General features: G+C 42.0%; 1 protein-coding gene across 1 annotated transcript in view; it reads right to left on the bottom strand.

The window, feature by feature from the left end:
• CSMD1 (CUB and Sushi multiple domains 1) overlaps nucleotides 1-13,920 on the bottom strand; it is a 982,247-nt gene extending 968,327 nt beyond the window's left edge. The window contains exons 1-2 of the mRNA XM_032215147.1: nucleotides 13,914-13,920; nucleotides 13,094-13,310 (exon numbers count right to left, since the gene is read on the bottom strand). Of these exons, the coding sequence (XP_032071038.1) occupies nucleotides 13,094-13,310; nucleotides 13,914-13,920 (224 nt within the window). The remainder of the gene's footprint in view (nucleotides 1-13,093; nucleotides 13,311-13,913) is intronic.
• Between the last annotated feature and the right edge of the window lie 3,823 nt (nucleotides 13,921-17,743).

Consider the following 17,743-nt stretch of genomic DNA (forward strand, 5'->3'; position numbering starts at 1 on the left):
GGGTCCTCATTTCACCCACCTCGGAAGGATGGAAGGCTGAGTCAACCCTGAGCCGGTGAGATTAGAACCGCTGAACTGCAGATAACAGTCAGCTGAAGTGGCCTGCAGTACTGCACCCTAACCACTGTGCCACCTCGGCTCTTGAAAAATGTTTCTTCCCCTGTACATTGCAGTAGGGAACAATTATCATACTATATCTTTAGATGATTTGTATTGATTTAATCCTAATTTTTACTCAGTGCACCCAGAGGTGGATTTCTACTGGTTCGGACTGGTTCGGGCGAGTAGGTAGTAACTCGGCTGGCCATGCCCCCGAACCGGTTCTGTCGGCAGCACCATAGGAGACACCATCTTATTTTTTGCTTCTGCACATGCACAGAAGCATTTTTTTTACTACTGTGCATGCCAGTGACGCGCGGTGAGGTTTATGGCTGGTGAGGCAGCAATTCTTTTAGACTTGTGGACTTCAACTCCCAGAATTCCACAGCCAGGCATGCTCAGTTCCAATTTAAAGCAACAGCATTTGTTTTTCTCCTTTGCTAAATAAGTTTCCTTCTTTCTTTTTTCTTCTCCCTTCCCCTCCTTCTTCCCTCTCTCCCTCCCGCTCAAACACACATGCACATACACAAAATGCACCCTCTACAGGAGGAGGCAGGAGAACGACATGCCTCATCTACGTCAGGAATTTTTCGGCTTTTAACCCTTGCTTAACTCTGCTCGAGTGATCATAAAAAGTCAGACTAGATGAGGCATGTCGTTCTCCTGCCGGCTCCTGTAGAGGGCACTTTTTTAGAGGCTGTTTTTAAATAGTTAAGCACTAAGTAAAGTCATCCATTGTGACTCTGGCAGCAACTAGCACAGCCTGACCTCAGCTCTTGCATTTTTCCTTTTACATTTTTTTTTTCTTTTCATGATGACAGTGGTGAGGCTCTGCCTCCCCTGACTGCACGTCCCTGGTGCATGCTAGCGTAGCGCGTATCAAGCGATCCGTGAGCAAATCGGCAGTAACAGAAGCCGGAACCCAGCCCTGATTGCACCTATATTTTTACAGAGACCTACCTCTTGACTGTAGCATAGGAAGGCCAATTGTTATTCTAAATTTATTTTCTTTATTGGAAAGGCCGAGTATTATAATGGCTTAATCCTACAGGCAATCTATTTGCTCAAGAAACTGCATCAAAGAGACTCCAAACACGTACAGGTAAGTCCTTGCGATCGCAATCAAGTCCAACATTTATGTTACTAAGAGAGAGAGAGAGTTGTTAAGTGAACGTTGCCTCATTTTACAGCCTTTCTTGCTGCAGTTGTTAAGTGACTCACTGCAATTTTTCAGTTAGTAACATGGTTGTTAAGTGAATCTGGCTTCCACTCTGACTTTGCTGTCAGAAGGTTGCAATAAGGGATCACATGACCTCAGGACACTGCAACCGTCATGAATATGAACCAGTTGCCAAGCATCAAATTTTGATCACGTTATCATGGAGATGCTGCGACAGTTGTAAATGTGAAAAATGGCTATAAGTCGCTTTTTTTCCATTGCTGTTATAACTTTGAATGGTCACTAAATGAATGATTGTAAGTCAGTGACGTGCAGTCAGGGGAGGCAGGGGAGGCAGAACCTCACCACTGTCATCATGAAAAGAAAAGAAAAATGTAAAAGCAAAAAGGCTGAGCTAGTTGCTGCCAGAGTCACAGTGGACGACTCCGCTTAGTGCTTAACTGTTTAAAAAAGCCTCTAATAAAGTGCTATCTACAGGAGGAGGCGGGAGAACCACGTGCCTCATTTAGTCGATCACTCGAGCAGAGTTAAGCAAGGGTTAAAAGCCGAAAAATTCCTTATGTAGATGAGGCACGTGGTTCTCTCACCTCCTCCTGTAGAGGGCGTTTTTTAAAGAGGCTTTTTTAAACAGTTAAGCAGAGTCATCCATTGGGGACTCTGGCAGCAGCTAACCCAGCCTGACCTCAGCAGCTCTTGCCTTTTTCCTTTTATATTTTTACATTTTCATCATGGCAAACAAGAGCAGAGTTGAAATCCTCTATGTAGCACATAGCACCGGAGCGGCCAAAAGCCTCTTTCTTGACAGTGGGCACTGTCAAGAAAAAGGCTTTTGGCTGTTCCGGCGTTATGTTCGCCATAGAGGCGGGACGCGTCCCACCTCTAATGGCGGACACAGCGGCAGGGCTTTTGGACATAGCACCAGAGCGGCCAGAAGCCTCTTTCTTGACACAGCCAAAAGCCACTTTCTTTCTTTTTGCCTCATCAGCCATAAACCTCACCGCACGTCACTGTTGTAAGTAGAAAATACTTTCTCAGAATTTTTTATCTGCATCCATTATTTATAATTTTCTTGGGCTATCATTGAGTCCCAATAGGATTATAACTATTTAATATAGTTATACTACATGTGATATAACTAAAAGTTTAGGGAACAACAAGTATTTATAAGGCCTTTCAGGAAGGTGCAAAAAATTAAAAGTTTTTTTTTTTTTTTTCATTTTCAAAACCTCCTACAAACATTATGCATTAAAGAAGGAAACGTAGAAATGAAAAGAGTAGAGAGGTACTCTATTTCTCTTTCATCTTAGTAAGAATTCAAGAAACATCACGGGCAAGAAAAAAGCTGCTTACTTGGAGAAATTATCTTCTAAATATACACTGCTTGCCATCCACAGCCAGCAAATGAAGGAAAGGCTTTATAACAGAAATGAAACATCACAAGGCGGATTAGCAAACTCTCTGAGGGCAGCTGAGACCCACACGAGGCAGGCGACAGTTATTTATTATGCTATTTAAAACTGGGAAAGTAGTTCACTGAAGAACGGATTTAATACTTCTGTGAGGCAAACTGTGACTGAGCTTCTGACTCACTAAGAGAAAGAAACATAATTATTTTTTTTTTGCATTTTTAAACAGTTGTATGTGGAAAAATTACCTGGCTAAGTTCATCCATTATGCTAGCTTGCAAACAAGTGATTGATCTGTGGCTTAGCTGGGAGTAAAACTAGTTACTATGGTTCAAAAAATAATAATAATAACCAAAACCCAATACAAACAGCTTTAGCTGAACATGATGCATGAACCCAGCTGAGGCAATGTTTAATTGGAATGAAGAAAGACCTGACTTACAACAGTAATAGGGGTAGGCCTCAAGTGATGTTGGCCGATTATTTCGTGATTAAAGTTTCTAAGATATTTGCTTTCTAGCTTGCTCATATACATGTTCCAGCCTCATTGGAGCTGATTTAAAAATGCTGCTAAATAAATAAACAAGCAGAATAATCAGATAAAAAAACCATGTGAGCAAGATAATAAATGTTCAATAATAATAATAATAATGAAGGGGCCATTTCCAAAGAAAACTGCTTTGTTTTTGCTTAGTTTGAACTACCAAAAGAAGAATATTAAACATTGTATAACTAGTAGCGATGCTTTAATGTCCACATAATGTTATGTAGCCCTACCCAAGAACAGACCGCCTGCTGCCAATTACCTCCAATAGACCGATTAGATCCCACAGATTAGGCCTCCTCCGAATTCCATCCGCCGGCCAGTGTCGACTGGCGACTACCTGGAGGAGAGCCTTCTCTGTGGCTGCTCCGACCCTCTGGAATGAACTCCCCGTGGAGATTCGAACCCTCACCACCCTCCAGGCCTTCCGCAAAGCCCTTAAAACCTGGCTGTTCCGACAGGCCTGGGGCTAAAGAGCTTTTTCCCCCCTCCTCGAATGGTATGGTTGTTGTGTGCTTTTAAATTGTGTATTGTTTTGTTCGTCTTTTTTATCCCTTATCTGTACCCCCTTCCCTGACTTGGATTGTGAGCCGCCCTGAGTCCCCTTCGGGGAAAAGGGCGGCATATAAATGTAATAAATCCAATCCAATCCAATCCAACATCCATTTTATACATGGGATTTAGGCAATGCAGTTGTTCCGTTTTTGTTTTTATGAAACATGGAGCAACATATTACAACAATTATTTCAGTGTGGATGTTTTCTTCCAAGCTCAGAACAAAAACGTGCCCCACACATCTTTTTGTTCCATGCCCATAGACCTTGCATTAGCATGTTTGCAATAACTCTGGAGCAGTGATGGGATTCAACCCATTTAACAACCGGTTCACTGAAAATGTGAGAGCGCACACATGCGCAGCTTCCGCCACGCTGGGAGGGTTGACCGAGCAGCTTTTGGGGGACTGTTCCACTCCATGTCTGCTCCCCAGGGCAGTGGCTGCTTCTCTCCGCTGCTGCTCTTGCTGGGAAAGAGCGCATCTCTTGTGCAATTTAGCAGATGTGAGCTGCCACTTTACTCTAAGTCCCATTCGGGAAGCCAGCAGTACAGAGAAGCAGCATTCATGACTGATGCTTCTCTGTGCTGTGCGCATTCCGGATGGGACTTAGAGGAAAGTGGTGGCTCACAGCTGCTAAATTGCACAAGAGATGCTCTCTCTCCCAGCAAGAGAAGCAGCAGCTGACCCAGAGACCATATGGAGCATTTCCACGAGCGACGACACTTCAGCAAGGAATGGCCACAAGATCTCCGCTGCAGTGCTTTAGGTAAGAAGAACTGTCTGGTAATTTGAGGCCAGAAGGGGACGGCAGCATGCAGGCGGAAGCCCAGGGCAAGGCTGGAACCAGGCAATGGTGCGTTCCCCAACCTGGCTGAGGTGGGCAATGAACGGGCGGTAGCTCTGGGGCAAGGCCAGAGCTGGGGAATGGCTAGAGCCGAGGTGGCGCAGTGTTTAGGGTGCAGTACTGCAGGCCACTTCAGCTGACTGCAGTTCTGCAGTTCGGCTGTTCAAATCTCACCGGCTCAGAGTTGACTCAGCCTTCCATCCTTCCGAGGTGGGTGAAATGAGGACCCAGATTGTGGGGGCGATATGCTGACTCTGTTAACCGCTTAGAGAGGGCTCAAAGCCCTATGAAGCGGTATATAAGTCTAACTTAACTGCTATTGCTATGTCCCTGGGCCCAGATCAGAGGCGAAGGGAAGATAATAAATAGGGCAGAGTGGGGCGGGGCAGGATGGGTGGGGATATCCGGTGGCCAATTTTACCAGTTCTTTGAACTGCACAAATTCATAACAACCAGTCCACCCGCACTGGTCCGAACCGGCTGAATTCCACCCCTGCTCTGGAGTTAAATCCTATGTTATTTGTTTCCTCACATATTGTGGAGGGAATTTTGTTCTGTAGTGTTCAAAGAGAGAAGGGGACAGGCAATCAAATCTGAGTTGGAAATCCAACTCAGCTTCTTGAGTGGCCAATAGAAGGCTTTCCGGAGACATAATGATGTCACTGAAAGGTGTGTGGCTGAGTATATTTTTACCTACTTTGGTGTGTGAGGGGGATTTCAGAGTGGCAAGAGAAGCATTCCAGTAGCCAGAGATCTTGCAAACCTTTGCAATCCATCATAGCTGATAATGTTCTTTGAATACCCCTTTTCATTTCTGCTACAGGTAGGTAAGTTGCCATGAACTGGCTTGCCAACTGTTACCCACAACCAACCTGCCAGCCAGTTTGCTGTAAGATAGGACTGTCCAACCTTGGCAGCTATAAGACTTATGGATTTCAAATTCCAGAGTTCCCCAGACAGCCATGCTGGGAATTGAAGTTCTGGGAGTTGAATCCCACAGGGCTTAAAGTTGCCAAGATTGAACACGCCTGTGCTCTAAGAGCTCTAGGCACTGTGCTTTGAGCAAATGGCTACCACATACGAGCCGAGGTGGCGCAGTGAAGTAGCCTGCTTCTTCAGTAGCCTGAAGAAGCAGGCTACTTCAGCTGACTGCAGTTCTGCAGTTCGGCTGTTCAAATCTCACCGGCTCAAGGTTGACTCAGCCTTCCATCCTTCCGAGGTGGGTAAAATGAGGACCCGGATTGTTGTTGGGGGCAATATGCTGACTCTGTAAACCGCTTAGAGAGGGCTGAAAGCCCTATGAATAGCAATAGCAATATCAGTTAGACTTATATACCGCTTCATAGGGCTTTCAGGCCTCTCTAGGCGGTTTACAGAGTCAGCATATCGCCCCCACAGTCTGGGTCCTCATTTCACCCACCTCGGAAGGATGGAAGGCTGAGTCAACCCTGAGCCAATGAGATTTGAACAGCCGAACTGCTGAACTGCATTTAACCACTGCACCACCTCGGCTCTGATCGGCTCTATGAAGCGGTATATAAGTCTAACTGCTATTGCTATTGCTACATACAGCCTGCTATCAGCTGCTGCTGCTACTATTGTTCATTTGGCTAGCTAAATGGCTACCTAGTTTATTTATTTATTTGATAAAAGTATATAACCACCCATCTCACATACGTGACTCTGAAGGGCATGCCAAGTTAAAAACATAAACACTATACAACAAAATAACGAAAAAAATATAACAAGATTCATTTCGAAAAATAAAAACCATTAAAAACAAACATCTCTATGGAAAGGGGAAACAGGGAAAGCCCAAATTAAAATGAAGGGCCTAGATCAGAGGTTTAGATTTAGGTTTTATTAGGATTTGTATGTCGCCCACTCCCTAGAGACTCTGGGCGGCTTACAGATAAAAAATGGGGGGGGGGGGACACATATAAAATTTAAAAAAACAAACATTAAAATTTCACAACATACATACAGCTTAGAGTGGGGCTGGATAAACTCAACAGCCCCAAGCCTGCTGGAACAGCCAGGTCTTAATCGCTTTGCGGAAGACTGGAAGAGTAGTAAACTTGTGTCATCACGGTGGCATCATGTGACGTATCAGGACTTTTTTCCCCCTTCGCTAAAGCAGGTGGGGGCATGGTCAGCGTGGGACACATCCGGCCCATGGGCTGAGAGTTTGACAGCCCTGATCTAGCGCATAAATTTAGCAATAGCAGTTAGACTTATATACCGCTTCATAGGGCTTTCAGCCCTCTCTAAGCGGTTTACAGAGTAAGCATATCGCCCCCCACAGTCTGGGTCCTCATTTCACCCACCTCGGAAGGATGGAAGGCTGAGTCAACCCTGAGCCAGTGAGATTTGAACCGCTGAACTGCAGGTAACAGTCAGCTGAAGTGGCCTGCAGTACTGCACCCTAACCACTGCACCACCTCGGCTCTAATGGGCATAGCTGTTCCCTACATAAAAAGGACCTCGCAAGGGGAGATCAGGTCCAAGGCTGTTGGGTGCAACGCTAGCCCTATTTACCTGTGCTCATCAATGACATCTGCACGGGGCTTAAGTCAATTAAGACTGACAACAGGTAACGAATTCCATATGCAGCACCATTTCTCGTACCGTTGCCGAGCAACCAACAGAAATCCTGTCTGATATTCAATGAAAGATAACCAAATAAGCCACAATCTTGCACATCCTAATAGAGGGATAGTCAGAAATAGAATTCAATTTGGAATGGCTTTGAGAAGACTATGTGTCAGAAAAATTTAAAAATAAGATAATAACAACAGCTACATATAAATAGCAGTGGTTAAATCAGGCTTCCGATCTAAATATGACTGCAAAAATGAAGAGAACTTGTGGAAAGTTTTGTGTAAAACAGTGTTTCTCAACCTTGGCAACTTGAAGATGTCCGGACGTCAACTCCCAGAATTCCCCAGCCAGCATTCGCTGTTGTTTACTCATAACCCACGTTTATGAAGAAAGGAGACTGGGAATTTGGAAGATGCTAGTCCAAAGTGTGCAGTAACTTCCCCTCAGAATTAAGTCTTCCTCTATTCCAGTGTTTCTCAACCTTGTCAACTTGTTGGAGTCTGGACTTCAACTCCCAGAATTCCCCAGCCAGAAAATGGGGAATTCTGGGAGTTGAAGTCCGGACATCTTCAAGTTGCCAAGGTTGAGAAACACTGGTGTAAAAGGACTGGGAGCTCCACCCAGTTCTTCTACTGAAAACTTGTAGCATCAGCCATTAAGCAAAGGCAGCACAAAACATTATGATATTAAAATGTCGTCACAGAGTTTATCTACACTGCCAAGTTACTCTGTAACTAGTATGGTGCAGCAACCATTTTTGGAGGCTATGAACAGATGATAACCTGCTCTTTACCTTTGGTCTACCATCAATGCAACCACGTTAGACACATTTTCCTGTCTCCAGTTTGAAGAAGGGATTTCAAGTCCCATAATTCTCCAGCCAGCATGAGTGCCTAGGGAATTCTGGGAGTTGAAGTCCACCCGTCTTAAAGTTGCCAAGGTTGAGTAACACTGTAAATCTTGTTTATGTGATATACAGGAAAAGGCCATCTCCTTTGAGCCTCTTGAGCTATGGAATGATTTCACTAGAAGTAGGTTAATTGTAATTGTAATTTAATAAATTTATATGCCGCAGGACTCCGGGCGGCTTACAAAAACAAGACTAAAAGATAAAGAGTTAAAAAAATAGGGAGAGAGAAAACAAATTTAAAAGCAACACACCATACACTCGATGTTGGTGGGGCTGGATCTCGTTCATGAGGTCAACAGCCCCAGGCCTGCCAGAATAGCCAGGTCTTAGTGGCTTTTCGGAAGGCCGAGATCTCTGCGGGTAGATCGTTCCACAGGGCCGGAGCCCTGTTTAGATTCCACCATCCCGGTGTTTAAGAAAGCAGTAAAACATCCATTTCTTTTCCTGAGCTTTTAAGTGTTAACTAATTTTGATCATACTGGGATTCTAATTAGCGTCTAAGGCAACTTGTAGTGACCGACGTGCTGCGGAACAACTTGATGTATCAACTTAACATGGGATAATTCACCATAAGGCAATTCAACACGGAATAACTCAACCTGAGATAACAGGACTAGAGCCACTCCCTCTCTTATTTGAGTGACCATCCAACTTGTCCACCTTTCTTAGTTTTATTAAAACCATTAGCACACAAGTCTGATCCCTAGAAGAACTAGTGCCACTTGGGAAAACTGCCTAGGCAGATACTGGGAGAACTGGAACCGCCTGCGCTGAAGTAGTGGGACATGGTTCCACGGGCATCTATTTAACTAAACTAGGTCTGGGCCTTCCACTCTGTTTTCCAAAGCCAGCCCAGCTTAAGGGAAGCAAAAGTTCCTGCCAGCCCGAACTCCTTCTCCAATGGGAACCCTATTTCTCCCTTCTCCGCAGGGAGGAAAGGCAGCTTGCAATAGGTGGAAGGACCAAGGGTTTGGCACCTGGATTAGTGCGTGAGCAGAAACTCTCCCCTTGCTCAAGGCAGCTTCCCGATTGACTCCACTATCCAGTAGCTAAGCTTCCAATCATGCCAGAGTTTTAAGAGCCGAGGTGACACAGTGGTTAGAGTGCAGTACTGCAGGCCACTTCAGCTGATTGTTATCTGCAGTTCAGCCGTTCTAATCTCACCGGCTCAAGGTTGACTCAGCCTTCCATCCTTCCGAGGTGGGTGAAATGAGGACCTGGATTGTTGTTGCGGGCAATATGCTGACTCTGTAAACTGCGTAGAGAGGGCTGAAAGCCCTATGAAGTGGTATATAAGTCTAACTGCTATTGCTATTGCTAAGGACCTTCTCCTTCAGCCTGTTCCACTGGACCCTGACGGCTCCTGGGCAGAGAGAAGGTCAAACAGGGATGGTGAGAGGGTGATTCGCTCCTGACAGCTATTGCCATGAAGGTTCTTCCTGCTGAAGTGTCCAGCCTGGAACAAATATTCCTGCTAAGCCTGCCTTAGAATGAGAGGGGACCCTGGAAAGCAAATCGAGGAAGCCTTTGGAGAAGGAAAGGGGGGGGGGGGAAGGCAGAAACTTTTTCCTCCCTTAAGGCGGGTGAGTTGGCTGCAGTGAGTTGTCTCATTCTGCCCAACTATACTGATTTTATGCTGGGTTCCATATTTTGCAATTTGGTCGGAAGCTATAGATTTGCCATGTAGCAAATCTATATGCAGAAAGATACAATCTAAAGCTAAGAATATTTAGACAGCGAAAGGGTGTGTGTTCCTACGGTGAGACTTAATCCTCACTGTAATTATTTACACTGTTATTTATAAAATAAAGTAGGTATTTCTTTTAAACAATTGAATGGAGATCTCCAATGATTTCTATTTTTTAAAAAATGGAATAAATATCTATACCACTTTTTTGGGGGGTGTTTGTGAGTTTGTGCTGAAAGCAATTGGTGATAAAACATTTCCTAAATGTATATTGGGATCAATTAATTGTGTGAATTGAATATTTTGCTTGATAGGCAATTAGCTTCTGGCCTATCGTCTTATGATTCCATTGGTTTTTCTTTGGAAACAGCTTCTGAGTGATACATATATTAACACAGATGCACAAATGTGAGATATATGCGCAAAGCCAACACATCTTGTGAAGGGAAAAGTCACTCAGACTTTCAGATGGAGTGGGTTACCCTAGGCAACTTTACTTTAAGATAATAGGGAACTGCCCACAATTGATTATAAGATGGGTGTCTATATAAATATTTTACATAAATTAATAGTGTCTATATCAATAATTGGGAGCCAAATACTACACAAAAGTATTCAGTTTGCAAAAATTAGTTTTAGGCAGAAGACCATTCAAAGCAAAAATTTATATATATATATATGATAATATATTTAAGCAATTATTTGTACTATTAAAATTATGTAAGCTTAGTCTCGAAGGGAACCTCGCACTTTTAAGAACATGTGTGTGTAATTCATTATGCAGTGAGCAATACATTTTCATAGAATTGCACAACAAAACCATCATTCCTGACCTCAATATTATATTTATATTTCAGCATTGTCATAAGTGCTGTTAATTGTCTAAAATAAACCACTTGAAGTGTAAAATGTGAAGTGTGTCTCCTTAGAGCTTTTTGTTCTGTTTAATTAGAACTTGCTATTTCAGTGATGGCGCTCATTATCGAGACTGCTTTGCTCATTACAGAGAATATGGCAGCAAGACACTACTGAGTCACAGATCATCATACATTTACACAATGCTTTTAAATAACAACCTACATAGGGCTGTTATAAAAGAAGATCCCGGAGTCTGCAGACTGAGATGCTGTTGCATTACTGAACGGGAGAAGGACTCATGTAACCTTCCGAGATGAAGTAGAATCTAGGAGATGCGCAGACAAAATGGAGGCAGACTCCTTGTTATTTTGTTTGCGTGCTCCATTCAGAACTCAAGTTGAGGCAGGAGAATTTCTAGTGAAAACAGGTCATAAGCAAGGGGACATGAACTCCCACAGTAGATTCTTCATCATGCTAGGTCCTAGGTGAAGTAAGTGAATCAATAATAAAGCATTTGGAGCTTAAGAATGTTGTGGTTGAGAAAGGAGGTTTAATTAAGCCTTCTCTTAAGACAGTGGTTCCCAAACTTGGCAACTTTAAGACTTGTGGACTTCAACTCCCAGAATTCTCCAGCCAGCAGAGCTCTGCTGGCTGGAGAATTCTGGGAGTTGAAGTCCACAAGTCTTAAAGTTGCCAAGTTTGGGAACCACTGTCTTAGAGCAATTAATCTGGGATGGGTGGGTGGGGGGAATTGGTACTTTTAAAAAGCTTTTTTCATTTCTGATTTTTGTACAGATGATACACATTTAAACAGGGAAGACTAGCATTTCTGTATTTTTGCAACCCTCTTTCTTCCTATCAGTGGAATAGGAAGGGAATATTACATTCCATAGGGAATGTAATACAAGGAAGTTTAGAGTCTAAAGTGGCATTGCTCTTCAACATGAATTCATTTACATTGGAACCAGTGGTGGGATTCAGCCGGTTCGCACCTATTCGGGAGAACCGGTTGGTAACTTTCTAAGCAATTCAGAGAACCGGTTGTTGAAAGAAATCTCCTTTTGTTTTCTTCCCCACTTTGCAGGGCTAATCCTGTAAGGAAGGCAGGAAGGAAACATTCCGGTGTTGTTTCTAGCCTAATCTTTATTGTCCTGCTTACAGAAACTGCCACCCTTATTTCGTTGTAACAGCTAAGGCAAAACGCCCATCGATATGAGTGACATTGAGTTGGCCACACCCAGCCAGTCACATGACCACTGAGCCCCGCCTACCCAGCTGGTCATTAGGGCAGAGGACCGGTCCACAAGTCTTAAAGTTGCCAAGTTTGGGAACCACTGTCTTAAGACAATCATTTCCTCAAATCTAAATTATACAGTTCTTTTCAAATAAAAACAATCTACATATGCTTTGAGGAGCCATGGGGAACCACTTGAAGTTTGATCTCGTTCTTTACCTATAGTTTCAAATACAGGTTAAACAAACTCTTCAGTGGGGTAAGGTTTGGCCTATACTAATCCACTGCATTATGGATTAAGACCCATTTCTCCCCCCCCCCCCAATGCAACAAGTTTTCTAAAGAAGGAAAATTATTTGTTCTTGGATTTTCACCCTTGATAAAGTTCTGAGGCTCCATAAAAATATCAACTAAGTAAAGTTTTAGACTTTTCTAACATAATGTGACCAAGAAATAAGCCTGTAACACATTGAAATCAAAATGTATTTATAATGAAAACATACAGCATTCTTCTAAATAAGCCGATTTCTAAGAATTCTTTGAAGCAGAACTTGTTTCCCTTATATAAAAGGAATATAAAATAACGCATAACACATATAAATATTAAAAAGAACATAAACTTCTTTTATACTTGAAAGGATCCCTTATATGAAAGGAATTCTACTGTTGTTGGGATGATGTTATCCGTTCCTTTTCCACAACAATAAACAGAATTGCAGAAAGAAAGAAATTTTTCTTACAGGCGGGTTTGTGAGGTGAATAGCAAGCCAATAAGAGCATCTTCCATGCCTTCCCCCCTCAATTTTTAATAGCAATGCTAAATGGGTTTTAGAAATACCAAAAGTTTTTTTTCCCCCTTTTGAACAGAAACAAAACATTTCTAACAGCGCATTTATGCTGGAATGCCACAATTGCTTCAGAACAATAATAAATATATAAGCATGCATGTAGTCAATCAAGCAGCCTAAGAGAGATTGGGTCGAAATCTGATAACCTGAAGGGAAAATAGCAGGATTTGACGAAACGTCTCTTGGCTGTTATGCAAAGCAGAAGCTTTTTTGTCTTCTATAGGGACGTTCTTATGTGAAGCAGCCAAACAGAGAATTGAATAAACCGCCTTTACAACACAACATTGAATTCTATATATAATCTACAAGGAGTGATTTCACTTTACCTCACTTTCAGATTCCCTTGTTGCGGCTGCCCATCATAAACGGACAGAATATCAAAATCTTCTTCCAGGGCAAAAGTATGGAATGACAACTGTATCCTGTTTCGTTCCCCTGTGATTATGATCCATGTGCAGTTGGCGTAATTTGGGTAGCCATGAGGGAATCCTGGGCTTTCTATCGTCCCGTTGGGGCCTTGTACTAAACCTCCACAGTTCTGACCTGGAAGACAAGAAGGGAAAAGAGAAATGAATACAATTCCAATCATATATTTTTTTTCCTCTGTCCTATATTAAAATCCACACAAAGCGGGCTTGAGACTGAAAATTTCGCATTTTAAGATGTAACTCCATTTATTCATGTGGCGTTGAACATTGAACAGAGTAAGGAATAGATGGAATTGACTGAGATAATGCATTTGTAACCGAGACATCATTAAGTGAAACAGAATGAACCTACATCAAAGTTACATTATTTATCCTAGGAAGCATGCTTCCTAATCCACCAGTGGTGACCACTGGTGAATTTGGTCCATGAACACTACAATGTACTTTTTAAATTTTCCCTTATTATAAGACTGGACCTTTCCACTGAAAATAATGGGACAAAGTTTTAGAACTTAAATTCTAAACATCAAAGCCCCCCTTATTTTATTTTATTTTTATTTTCCTTACCACTTATGTTAGTTCTTTACAGTGAATGTTTAAATTGTTATTATAGTGTAAACCTTGGAAGCATCCATGATAAATTAGACAGCAGTGGAATGTGAGTTTGATTAAATAAATAATGGTTACAGGTATATATATATACACACACACTATATACATCCCATTAATGGGATCATTAATATTGGTAATGGTTCCTGCTAATTTGTTCCTGAAGCAGCTGGAACTTAAGGATATATTTTTATTTTATTTTTTGTTATTGACTTCTACATTGGGAAATACATTAAAATAACTCCCCCCTCTCTGATGGATATACAAATACATGCATGCATGCATGCACGCACGCACGCACACACACACACACACACACACACACACACACACACACTTCTGTCTGTGTGTATGTGTGTGTGTGATCACATCTTTATTTATCAGATTTTTTTTTAAAAAATGACAGGCCTTCTCCAATCAATTGAGTGGTGTACAACTCCTCCAATCTGAAAGTTGCCTCAAATACATAAGAATCAAATGTTAAATCATATCTTATTAAATTGCAGTATAAGAATGATTTTTGACAATGAAAAATGACTACTTATCCAGAGTGATAATCAAAACAGCCTTTTCCTCAAGGCTTGGTGAAAAAGCCAAGTCTTCAAACTGTAGATGTTTTGAAGACCAACATGGACAAAAGCGCTTAAATGTGAGAGGACACCATTAAAGAGGATAGGCGCATGGAGGTGGACATCTCTGATTGCAGGGACAGGTGAAGAGTTCACCCTTACTGGGTGAGAGATGTTAGTGGGAGAAGACAATCCCACAGTTATCCAGACCTTAAACCATGAAGAGCATTAAAGGTTACAACAGCAACTTAAGTTGGAAGCCAACTAGACATCAATGCAACTTTCAAACTAGGTTTGAACCAGCTCAGGATTTGTCCATAGCTACCTGAGCTGCTGCATTCTGTACTATCCATTATTTCAATATTTTGTATGCTTCCTGGGAGTGGCAGGGGGCTTAATTGGGAAAGCATCCAAGTGTCTATTTGGTCACAATGTTTTTTTGTTGTTGAGGCCTAGTCCCAGATCCAGAAGGAACACTTGATAGTCAATGTTCAATATCCATTGGAGGCCCTGATGATATTTCCTAGGTGAGTAAACAAAGATATGAGCTCAGAGAACACTAAGGACCTCACAGTTCACTCATGAGCTACAGATCTTCCCTTCTACTGAATACATTGGAGTGTTGTGTGAACATTTTTTTTTTTTAAAAAAAGAAACAATTCTGAAATATTCCATTCCCCTCCCTCCCCCTGCATGACATGAGTGAGGGTTAGATCTCAAAAATCCATAAAGTAGAGCGACAGGAAATGTTTCTGTTTCCTTTGGTCCTGTTATGACTAAATTCTGCGATTCAACACAGAACATGTTTATTCCCAGTTTGATTAGTATATCCTGCTGAACCATATGGGGCCATGCTGCTGATTAAATAGGCAATTCTGCAACAAGTAGCCTTGATTTATGGCACGCAGGTTTTTTCTCCATCCATCTTGCTGAGCTCATTAATCCCTCAAATATAGATTTGCCAAAGCTCAGAATTACGCTGAGGCATTAAAATCAATCTGTTGCGTAATGAATAAAATGTCTGCAAAGAGAAAAGGATGCGGGAGGCATTTTGTGCATAATGCTTGGACTCATGTGCAGTTTTGGCATAAATATATTCCTAACACTTGCTGTTATGCCCAAAACAAAGATTATTTCAGGCAACTTTTTTATTATGTCCCAAATACCTGTGAATAGATTTCCGACTTGAAATGCTGTCAAATGCTTGTGGGAGTTTCCAAATCCTAACATAAAAGGCTTAATTTAAGAAAGGATTTGCAGGTTAAAACTATGGCCTAAGAAATTACCATTTCCTACTGAATTTAAATCTGCAACTCTAATGAGTACATATTAAAGCTGTGGGAATTCAGTAGGCCTGTTAAAAGAGAAGGATTTCCTAGCATATCTGTCAATTGTTCAAACCAAACCATTATGATGTAGACATGGCCACATTTCCAAAGCCTTTTATAATTAAGTAGTTCCTTAAAGATGTATTTATAACCCATTAAACATAGCTTGAATTGGGAGGGGGGAGAAATCCACACTCAGCTGGCAATAGGAAATTGTCATTAGTTGCATTTTATGAATACTTCCTTCCTTCTTATTGCAAATTGGCAAAACGAAAAAAAAATATCTAGGCAAAGTCAGCTTTATTTTTTTTTTTAAAGCAGTTTTCTTATGATGACTGAATTGGTGAGGAGAATTGTAATCCTTCTGGCAAGCCTCATCACGGAGTCAATTTATTTGATTTATGTGATTACCCGTATATCAGTGGTGGATATCAAAAAATTTTGGAACCTCTTCTGTAGGTGTGGCCTGCTTTCTGGGTCCACTGGTGGAACCTCTTCTAACCGGTTCGGTAGCAAAAGGCAGAAGAGAAGAATTAGGCTTTTCTCACCCATAATCAGAGGTGGTATGCTGCCAATTCGCACCAGTTCAGGTGAACCAGTAGTGGCGGCGGTGTGAGGCTCCGCCCACTCACTCTGACATCATCACGGACCTTCTGCGCATGTCCAGACATGCTGCATGCTAGCGTAGGGAGCGCACTTTCACTACCGAAGCGGTAGTGAAGAGAATAGAATATCAATACTTCCCATAATGTAATTGAACCTTAAAGAAATATCTGCGGGGAAAACGGTTCACACACCTAAGGGTGTCATCTGCAACTTTGCAAAGCTGCAGCAGCTCAATTTTCTAGAGAAAGAAAACAGTACTTGTGTTTCAGCCTCTGGGAACTGTGGAAGTCTGAAATAAGACTCTGAGGTGCTTTCAACCTGTAAATGTGGAAAAACACTCCCACACGTTTCATTTTAAATCAGATCTCTTGAGGTTTAGATTCTACTTTATTCTCTGGGAATTTTGTTTTTTTAAAAATATCTTATTTATCCCTAGCTCATTATTGAATTTGCTTTCTGTGCTGTCTTAAATGGTTTTCTTTCTTAAAACGTTCTGCCTAGAATCTGGCAATTTCAGGGTTTTTAAAATTATTATTGTAGGTTCCAATCAGTGGTGGGATTCAAATAATTTAACAACCGGTCCTCTGCCCTAATGACCAGCTGGGTAGGCGGGGCTCAGTGGTCATGTGACTGGGTGGGTGTGGCCAACTCAATGTCACTCATGTTGATGGGCGTTTTGCCTTAGCTGTTACAATGTAATAAGGGTGAACCGGAGAGGCAGTTTCTGTAAGCAGAGCAATAAAGATGAGGCTAGAAACAACACCAGAATGTTTCCTTCCTGCATTCCTTACAGGATTAGCCCTGTAAAGTGGGGAAAAAACACAATATTTCTTCCCACAAACGGTTCTCCTAACTGCTTAGAAAGTTACCAACCGGTTCTTCCGAATAGGTGTGAACCGGCTGAATCCCACCACTGGTTCCAATGTAAATGAATTCATGTTGAAGAGCAATGCCACTTTAGACTCTAAACTTCCTTGTATTACATTCCCTGTGGCTAAAGAAACTCTTCCACTCATAGGAAGAAAGAGGGTTGCAAAAATACAGAAATGCTAGTCTTTCCTGTTTAAATGTGTATCACCTGTACAAAAATCACAGATGAAAAAAGCTTTTTAAAAGTACCAATTTCCCCCCACCCACCCACCCCAGCTTAATTGCTCTAGGACAGTGGTTCCCAAACTTGGCAACTTTAAGACTTGTGGACTTCAACTCCCAGAATTCTCCAGCCACAAGTCTTAAAGTTGCCAAGTTTGGGAACCACTGCTCTAGGATGGTGAAAGAGATGAATACTTTATGCCACCAGATTTGGAATTTTGGGCTTACACAACTTAGAACTACGCCGCCTTCGGTTTGACCTAAGCATAGTACATAAAATTATCTGCTACAATGTCCTACCTGTCAATGACTACTTCAGCTTCAACCACAACAATACACAAGCA

This window comes from Thamnophis elegans, chromosome 4, assembly GCF_009769535.1.
Source record: "Thamnophis elegans isolate rThaEle1 chromosome 4, rThaEle1.pri, whole genome shotgun sequence".
Taxonomy (NCBI): Eukaryota; Metazoa; Chordata; class Lepidosauria; order Squamata; family Colubridae; genus Thamnophis; species Thamnophis elegans.